This window comes from Arthrobotrys flagrans, assembly GCF_004000055.1.
Source record: "Arthrobotrys flagrans strain CBS H-5679 chromosome Unknown unitig_15, whole genome shotgun sequence".
Lineage (NCBI taxonomy): Eukaryota > Fungi > Ascomycota > Orbiliomycetes > Orbiliales > Orbiliaceae > Arthrobotrys > Arthrobotrys flagrans.
In genome coordinates this window covers 2324923-2334973 of record NW_027137545.1, presented here as the reverse complement: position 1 = coordinate 2334973, position 10051 = coordinate 2324923, and the positions used below count along the sequence as shown (strand labels likewise).

The 10051-nt window shown below is 46.7% G+C and overlaps 1 protein-coding gene across 1 annotated transcript; it reads right to left on the bottom strand.

The window, feature by feature from the left end:
• Positions 1 to 3152, bottom strand: DFL_000600 (uncharacterized protein; the record flags this gene model as incomplete). Its single annotated transcript, XM_067635344.1, has 7 exons — positions 1 to 689; positions 871 to 1460; positions 1567 to 1639; positions 1707 to 2146; positions 2404 to 2477; positions 2545 to 2558; positions 2723 to 3152. The coding sequence occupies 7 exons, from the start codon at positions 3150 to 3152 to the stop codon at positions 1 to 3; spliced, it is 2310 nt and encodes a 769-aa protein (XP_067495142.1).
• Between the last annotated feature and the right edge of the window lie 6899 nt (positions 3153 to 10051).

The window sequence follows — 10051 nt, the reverse complement described above, 5'->3', positions numbered from 1 at the left end:
CTACAGAACAAGGCACCCCAAGTACCCGTACTTTTGCAACATATGGGCATCAATAACCAGGTTTCTAGATTCTGAAGACATTCCAGATGCTCCGGGGCCGCCACCGCCCGCACTCTCCCCCACTGCTAGCTCCGCCAAATGTTGGAGATTTCCGTGAGGCAGGGGATGCTTTCCGGCATTTGTAGTTCCTCCAGAGTTAGTCCGAGATGTCCTACGAGAAATGAAGTCTTTGATCGTCCTATCCCACCCCGTACTGTCCTCCCGCGTCGAAATCCCCCTGCGCTTTTCCAAGGCTTCAGCGATATGCATGACGCCCTTCTCCGCTTCGATTCTGGTTTCGCCGTATTCCAGAAGGTCTACCAATGTCAGGATCGCCAATGCTGCAAAATGGTAGCTGAGTGGGGTAACTGGTGTCTGTCCTGAATTCAAGATAACTGCAATTCGAGTAGCTGGTCCAATCAACTGGCTAGGCTCCGTAGCGTCGTTCAAGCGAAGAAAGAGCAATTTCACATGCCAGTAGGCGATATGTACGAGGTTCAAGGATCCGAGTACGCTATCTACACTCTCCCGGAATCTCTCGAGCTCGCCTCTGAGTAATCTTGAAACATAGGCACCACTCGCGGAAGTCGAAACTGCTTGATCGGATGATGTTAGGTTTTCCGCAAGGTGGCCAAGGATCATGGATAGACCTATCAATTTCTTGTTATCAGCACAGACCTTCGCTATCTTATTTTTGGAAAACTTTTTTTTTTCCTTTTCGTCTCCCTTGTAGAGGAATACAAAATTTCCACCAAGGGAAACGGGAACCATGAGGCGAGGGGCGTAGTTTTTACTGCGTGAAAAGGGGATTTCATTTTCAGGGTCACTTACGAGTGATTTGGTAAGCTGCAATCCCGAGAAGAGATTGATCTTCTTGCAGGAGTACCACACTTGAATCAGGGATGTGAAGGGGGCTCGAGGTGCTCACTGCGTTCCATCTATCGAGAACAACAAGAGTCCACCACGCCCTCCTTCCTAATTTCTCATCACTATCGTCATTATCGGCATCTGCCGGCTTAGACCCAGCGTTTCCATAGTGAAGTCTAAGATTATATGCCAATCCAATAGCAGCTCCTAACCAGAGTGCTCTTGGAGGTCCAAATTGACCTTTGATGGCTGCTGGGCCTCGATTATCTGCTTCCAAAATCAAGAAGATCAAGGTTTGAAGATAGACCAAATTATCAGCAATAGATCTACTAGACGGATCCTCATATTGAACAGCGAATGCAAGTTCTGCTACTCCGCGAGACTCAAAAGGCCCAGTTGGCATCAATGTAGATGCTGGATTTGATCTCACAGCACAATATAGTGCTTGAAGCACGGCCTCTCGCACACGGGAAGAGGCCTGGGAGAGTCTCAATCTCAACCTCTGCTTTGAGTGTGGAAGGAAAGGAAACGTTGGGTGAATGATCAAATAGTATCTAAAGATCGAGAGTCAGTTATAGAATCTCGAAAATATCCAACGAATCACAACGCAAAATCGCAAAGTTGGGAAATATCTTTTATAGATGAAGAGTGAAGACTTACTGATCGATTACAGGTTCATCCCAATCGAAGGGTTTTCCAGAACTTTTCATCATGCTTGAGCTCATGGCGATGTCTATATGTTCAAAAGGGTAACTTAGAATTTTTCTTCTGGCTTCACAAGGATCAAGAGGTAGACAAACCAGAAGCAGGTGATGTGTGGGCAATTAGAGGAGGAGGAACTGAGGCTGACGAGATCGAACCCCTTTGAGAATGTAGTCCGCTGGGAGGATGAGAAGGAGGGATATGGGGGGGAGGGAGCTGCCTTTGTGGTATTTGAGTAGGAGCTGATTGATGATGAGGACTGTGAAATGAATCGATCGGAGGTAGCCTTTCACTGCTGCGCTGTAAGGTCGGGCTCTGCGCCAACGGCTGCAGATGCATGCCTAGTGGAAATTCACTCGACGAGGATAGGGTACGCTTCCTAGATTGCCTCAGCGAAAGGTTAGGTGGAGGCGAAGTTCCTTCCGAATCCATTGGTGATGATTCTCCTTCAACCGACGTCAAGTTGTAAGGAAGCATATCGCTAGTCGATATTGTATTCTCTAGCGTATTTAGCCGGTCTGCAAGTTCCTTAATATACCTAGTTTAGATTGCGCAACGTTTAGCAGTGCTAACCATAGGAGATTCCGAACGACAGAGTCAGAAATTCGCGCATGGAATTAGCCCAATAGTCGAAGCGGGAATGGAATGTTCTACGGATTCCATGGCAACTTGACCTTGACCTTGCCAACGGCGATTACGACGAGGGTGCATTAAAGAAGGAAACAAACGACATAACACCAGGAATGTATGCTACTTTTTGGCACAGAAGGGGTATAATAGTGCAAGTACGCTTACCCTTTACTAGGACCTCTCTTCATCGGCACCCTACTGAACGAACACCTTGCTCCTACTCGCTTGCAGCTTGAACACTGCTCGACTCCTGTCTCAGAAGTTGCATCGCACCGAATCTGTGCAACGCAAAAGAACGAGGGTTACCATAACCAGACCACCTATAAGGCCACGGCGAGAAAACTTGTTAGACAGGGTAAAAGTGTCAAGGTCTATAATACCTTTTTCCTGCGACATTCATCGCATGCTCGTGAGACTTTCGACCTCTTACGAGGTGCTAAGTCACTTGGTCCACCCATTTCCATCGAAGCATCGGCATACCCACTTGGAACCGTCCTCGGAGACGAAGGCCTTTGGTCATAACCTTGCATTGGGGCGTCCATCGGTGGGATGATCGGGGGAAGTCCTCGAGTGACGGAAATAAAGGATGAAGAGGGCGAACTGAAAAGCATCGACGGCGAAACGTTGTTTTGTCGTCCTCGACCCTGATCCTCTCGTCCAAATCTATCGACAACACTGGTACCTGGAGGCGAATATGTTGTATACGAGGACCCTAGGTATCGAGGCTTCTGTAACAAGTCGGAATCCGTCCTAGAGTACTCCTTGGAAGAACAGTGTGAATCCGTAGGGAATGTTGCAGAGGAAGGAGGCGAGTATATAGACCGGTGCAATGGAAGTGTGATCGTCAAGTACTTTGTGGGGCTGGAGCGGTGGGTCACTAATTGAGATGAGGGAGCTAGAGCAACCTCCGCCATTTACTCGGGTACTGGCTGGAAAAATTCCTTACAGGCCAGCGGTGTTCTAGTATGCAGAGAGGCCCGCAAATTGCTTGCCTCCCAGGGTGCTGCAAACGTTTATCTGAAGGAATATGATCCTAGTAGCAGCCAGGTCAAAACTACCTACTCTCCTCTTGTATGCGTGTCGAGAAAGGCAATAGAATTACCCGGTACCTCGACAATATTGTCCTTACAATAACAAGGAGAGGAGAAGGAGTTATAAAGAAGAGGAGATGATAATGACGGAGGAGGTGAAAACAAGAAAAAGCTTGCCCGTCAATCTGCGGGGAAGATATACTTAGCCTATAACAAGAGTATTGCGTCTTCAATTTCCTCCAGCGGCGTATGATGTTGGTAAGGTCTTGCTTCAAGCTACGCGGCTAGGAATCAAAAATATCTACAGCTTGGTTTGCAGATAGACATGCAGGAGCTATAGTCTGACTTCGTGACAGGACGGTAAGCAGGTAGGTAAGGCAGGGCGTTTAGTTTAGTGACGGGTTAACTATTCCACTTCCCGGTGCAAGCGGTAGGCAGGGGGTTGTCGACGGTATTCCCGCCAGATCGGGATGCCTCCGCCCTTTGCAACGTGAGAAAAGACGAGACGAAAATAGGAAAGGCTAAGGTTTTCAGGTCTCGTGGCAAGTCCCGTCCGGGTTCAGAGTTTTGATATTATACCGAAACAAGATTCGTGGAGCATATGACCACCTGATTCGATTTCGTGCAGCAACGGTATGAAAGATCGTGGTTTCTCCTGGAGCAGGGCCGGTGAAGTCGGCAAGTAGAATTCGCTTGTTCATGCAAAGTTCCAATTCAACCAGATTGAAGGTGGGCCGGATCAATTCAACATGCAGCACATGCAGTACAGGCAGTGTGGCCGGTAGTCGAACACGCTAGCTGCAAACCGAGACGAGAGGCTTGTAGACGATCGATGACAGGATGCCCCGCCATGCGACACCTAATATACTTTTGAGACTAGGTACGGTATGGTTGGCAGGGTAGCGTCAATACAATAAGTATATCGATATAAAGAACTGAATATATGGTATAGTCCGGACTCGGAGCAATAAAGAGAGACTCCGGTATAATGATTCGCTTCTAATTGTGATATCTAAGTCTTCAAAGGCTTGTTGCGTCGATCAAGGACCGTCGAGAGAATCTGTCACTATCTTCCGTCAAAGGGATGTTCCCTGCGACCTAGTCTGCTAGCCGTCGAAACTAGGGAGCTAGGGTGGAATGTGGGAAAGGCGCTCTCGGAAAAATAAGCAGACTCCTTTCGCAGGTTCGTTTTCTGCTCCGATCTATATATCCCACCGTTGAAAGAGTTCGCCTAAGAGGATGTACTATCGAGTTCCAGGTCCAGGGTTAAGTGGAACTCAGTAAGCACCGTCCGATGTTGAGATACGAGGGAGGAACGAAGGGAGGGAAAATAAAAAAATAAAATAAAAAATGTAATTTGAGCGATTTGTCGACTGCTAGAGAATTTGTGGAATGACTAAAATTTTTTAAGAAATAGCAAGGTAAGCAAAAGATCATTGTCGTCAGGAGAGACTAGGTAGTCGGAGTCTGGGGAAGAGTTCAATGCAGTCAATTCTGGGGTTTGGCTCCATATGGCTAGGGTCAAGAAAGCGAGTAACAACTACTTTCCAGGGTTCGCCTTTAACGGCTGAGGGTCCCGAGAAAAGAGGCGCACGAGGACGTGATCGCAACAGATATTAATAGGTTCTTTTTTTTGGAGGGGTAAGTACCATACCGCGGTATTTCTGTCAGGTGGAATAGTCAATGGCAGGCAACATGCGTAGCTTAGTTGCAGCGTCAAAGCACCCGCTGAACTTTCAAGTCACTAGTCAAAAAGTTAAGTGCCAGGCCAGGCCAGGAATATATCACAATAGCTTGTTTGACTGTTAAAGAACGGCCGGGATCCGAGATGTCGGGTGTGTAAAAGGTTGTTTAAGATAGGTAGAAAATAACGAAGTTAACGATGGTTTTCCTTTCCATATAAGAGTCTGATCTGATCAAGTCGAAGCCAAAAAGTTTTCTGTTCAAGAATTCGAATCAGAGATTAAAGGGATAACGAGAGTGAGATGAGAAACAAACAATACGAAGTGGCATAGAGGGAATTACGAGAAAAGATGAACAGGAAAAGAAAAAAGAAAACAGCAAATGTCAAATAGCCTTGACGGGCTTGAGGCCAGTGAATAATGGTTATTATCGTAAGTTATCAGCCATGAGGGAGCCCGCGAGGGAGGAACGTGCTTTTTGCGAACCTCTGCAGATCTGCTTTACCCAACACATGCGTGCCGCGTATACGCATGGGCAGGACAGCTTCCAGTTGATGAATCGCCTGGAGTTGTTATAATTAACGAACTTGGAGATTTTGTTCTGGGTGAAGATGGGCGCTGGTTAGGCCTGGGTTTTGTCCCGGGGATAATATTTCAGTTATTCTGAAAATGTGCTGTTAGAGGCTAATAGGCGGGTGGTTTAGCATGGTTCATAGACTACACAGCCTGGACTGTTCACGAGCCGATAACCAGGTGTAGCCAGCAGGAAACCGAATCGTTTCAATTACCCCATACTCCTAGGTCCTCCCTTAAAGTTGGACATGGACGGGGAGCAAGGGCTGTTGATCCTTTCCTCCCGTTCCATTTGGCATCTCGAAAGCAAGAAATACGAAAAAGAAAATAGAAGCTTACATGGACCGGCCTCTCGCTTTCCTAATGTTTTCCTACCCGACCCAAGCGACCTCGCTGCTATGCAATCAAGGTTCTTCGTCTGAGGAAAAGTTCAGGGAATAAATCTTAGCATGAGAGGCAAAAAAAAGTCGTTTCGCACACGTCGAGATGCAGGAAAAACCAATCTGTCTATGCGGGATCTAGCGCGAGAAAGGAGAGTTATCTAGCAGTACCATACTAGTGCTAACCTCATGTTATCTGCATTTTCATCCGAGATTTCTGCGCTGATACGTCGAGTATCCGTGTGGTTCTCTACGTCGTAAAGCACTTGCTGCCTGCATACAGCCCCAGGAAAATAATACCTGCCAAGTATGCTTGCTCTAGCCGCTTCGTGCTCCGGGGCTTTCTTTTTCCGGTGGACCCATTTTCCTGTCCCAGTTCCTATTACATTATTGACACACCACCTGCTTCTTAGCACCCCCAAACCCCGCAAAAGGCGGAGAAGCTTGCCCAGTCGTTTAAGCTATCGAGATTGGCATTCCCGCGAGCTTGAACCGAGGGGCTTAGAAAGCCAACATTAAGTCTGAAATTCGCCCCTGCACATGTATAGGGGACGAAACACATTTCCATTACAGTTCTAGATATTTAAAAGAATATGTTTCCACTCCAGGGATTGATGGAAATCTAAGATCTCAAGATCCATTTGCCCCAGATTTTTTACAAGAAAGAGCCAGACTATAGGAAAGGGTTCCGCTCTGAAAACCATGAGATAGCTTTGCTGTTATTCGGTTAACATTTCAGTGCTCTATGACCAGGATCATCCAGTATCAAAAGTCTAACGGCCGAGACCGAGGTGGGCAAGGGATTGCAAGCAGGCTGGACCTGGTCTCAAGGAAAAACTCGTACGCCGAAACGAAAAAAAAAAAAAAAAAAAAAAAAGTATTCTGTTCCAATACCTCAGAAGTCTCTTCGACGGTCAGACTTTAGAACCTTTGAAGGTTACATTAGCCACATGGACTGTGGTTCAAAGACCGTTTCAAATATTGAACAACCAACATACTTATCAAAGAATTACACCGCCATACCATGGTATATATCTATCTCCTTATATATACATAGTACTTTAGGGACTGTAATCCCATAGTTTTCCCGTGAATGTAAAGTCTCGCTTGGTCAGTCGCATGAGATGCTAGCACCTACAAATGTCTCAGTCGATGTATTGTTCCGTTACCCTAGCTTGATCCCAAGCCCGGTTACCAACCGCACGCTCCGGACCATTGCGACGAACTTCTTTCGTCATCCACAATCGGTGCGCCAGTGGATCGTCTCCATCAAGCTTGTAAGCCCGCAAAAATAGAAGCGGGGAAGCCTTTTTCATATGCATGGTAAGTATATGCATAGTAAGTATTCCCTCAAAGGAAATCCAACAGAAACGTGCTGGCCCACCTATCTTGATAGAAAGCGGAAATGGCAGAGGTCAATGCGCTATCGATACCTCTCTTCATTCTTCCTCGGTGCATGAATTGGTGAAATTATATCGAGATTAGGATGGATAAGAAACTAACAATATCTACCGGCATAGTAAGTTAAATTTTCTAAAATATGATATAGTCCCCTCTATTCGTCAATGCGAGTTCATCTATAACATTGATCCCAATTAGATCACTTTTCAGAGAGTTGTGATTTATTTCCGGCTGCGGGATCTTCCCCTTCTGACAATTATAGTTCTCCATGGGTGATCTGCGAAATAGTCTTCCCCGTGCTGCTGTCTGTCTTGCAGATGGAGCACAGGGTGCAGATGCGGTTTAAATTTTGTCTGCTCCAAGGTCCTTAGGTTTTCTCGAGTGCTTTCTTTCATCTCGTCTGATCCACCTCCTGCATCGAAATTGGTGCAACACGCTCCATGTGACGGACATGCGCTCTCGCCTATGCATGACAGGCCATCGCGCACTGGCGTCTTGCCCTCACAGCCTCTGCGTCTTCTTTCATGCCTAGAACAAATCGTGGTCTGCTCAGTCAATTGAAACGGCCAGTGCGGTACGACCAAGGAAAACACTCACTTGCCGGATTTCGCCAACCGCTAGTACAAACACTAAACCCAAGAGCCCAACAACCTGCCAGGGATCACTCTTCTACTCCGAGACACGTCGTGCGGGATTTCGGAATCGCAAAGCGGTGAAAGGAAAAAGTAACGTTTCACTATGGCGAGCCGGTATCGATTACTATCCTTAGTGCACAGTTTGGTCAGATCTGAACATTTCTCCACACTCGCCTTGAGCAAATACGCCGAACCTGGAGTAATTTAGTGGAGACGGCATAGCGGATAAACACACGGAAAAACTTTTCCAACAAACCAAGCACGGGCGAGGGATGGCTCCATAAAATACGAGCAGCTGAAGTCGAGATCCCCAATAACTGTCCGCTAGACGGCTTATGTACTTTTTTACAGCAGGCATTCAGGAATAGATTTCTGATCCATTTCAACCGAGGATGGGTATCGATTGATCGGCTGGACTTACATACATCGGACAGTTCTGCACGCGAGATATGTAATGCACATTGGACGAAATTCTTCAACCGCAGCCACCTGCTTCTCCTGCGGTCGTATTAACGTTTCTAACCAATTATCTGGTGGCTAAACCTTGTTCCCGTCCACTATTGCCTAGCAATCATATAGTCGAGCAGGATTTAAAAACGCGGAGCCGCGAAATCGATTCGCTGCTATATAGGCTATTTAGACTTGCAGACACCAGCCGTCATGGTTTCGTTCGGGTGTCTGGAAGAACTCCTCATCCGATATTTTTTTACTTTTTAGACCAGCTCTGCCCCGCTTGGCATAGACGGTGGGGAATAGGACGACACGTCGAGCTCGTTCTTGCAACACAGGATAAACCAAGTTAATTCGGAAGCTGTCGATATGACCGGGCAACGGCCACTCAAAACTCGGGTGTCTACGGTGCTAGGTTTCTTGTTTCGATGACAAGCTTCGGCCACGATTTCTGGTCACCATGGTTCCAAAGCTTGCTTGTCACAGTTTCTATTCCCGACACTTCTAACACGTAGTGACTGAGCGTATATTTAGCGTTCTCTGCTTTAAGGGGATCGAGGATTTGGCGGGTTGAGGACGCCTGCATCACTTGGCAAAAGGTCTAAACTCTGCTCCTTTGGTCTTCAAACGGGATTCCCCCAGTAATTAGAATTATATTACATCGCATACTTGCATACTAGTCTATATGTTGATGCTGCAAGCCTAGAACTAGAACAATTGGGAATCTGATCCTGAGGTAGCACAAGTCTAACTATGTAGTTCGAACCCACGTTCCTATGTTTCATTTTGACATACGAACCACTATGGCTAAGTTAATGTTACAAGTACAGTACGGATATTGTATACATGTAGTAGGGGATTTCGGAATTTGGTAAAGATCTTTCCCTGAGTTTTGATAGAGAATAGTCACTTGACGGTCCCACCTGGAGCAGACTACCGCTTTCTTTGACAAGTTTAGGCGAAGGGGCGTTTATTACGTTAAGTTCAAGACTTCAACGGAGCACGAAACGCCTGACCGGCTCAGGAGCTGTACCCGTGAAACAAGTTTGAACCGTGGCAAGCTGGATTGACGTGAGATGAGGCACAGGTGTTGAACGAACCAGCTTCAGCTTGATATAGCTGCAAGTCGCCTTTCCGTCCAAACAGATATTTCGTCTCCCCCGCTTCGGGCTCAGAGTTTTAAGATTCTTCAAGCGAGGTTAAATGGCATTCAATGTGAAACAGGATAACACCACTCGGACCGCTAGGCTGCCCGTCCAATCGCTTAGCCCCAATTAATCGTGACGATTACCGACGGCTTCCCAAGCAATTTTAAAAATCTTTCCCAAACTCTACTTCAAAGTTTTATTGAAACGTTTTATCACGGCAACGTCCTATAAGCGCCGGTTCACTTTAATTTTACAATACTTTATCTCGCCGACTAATCTTATCACTATGCTTAGTAAGACCTTCATACCGCGACCGCGACGTCAAAAGGATTGCGTAACCTCCTTGAGGAACGGGGCGTTTGGAGGGACGTTTGGAGGACCCATTCGTGCCGAAGGGTCGTCTTCACGGAACGATTAATATAATATCACGACAAGTCTGCCCGAGGTTCGGTTTCTCATGAGCATTTCCCCGGTGCCGAACAAATAACAATCAGATGATCTTCGTCGCGAAAC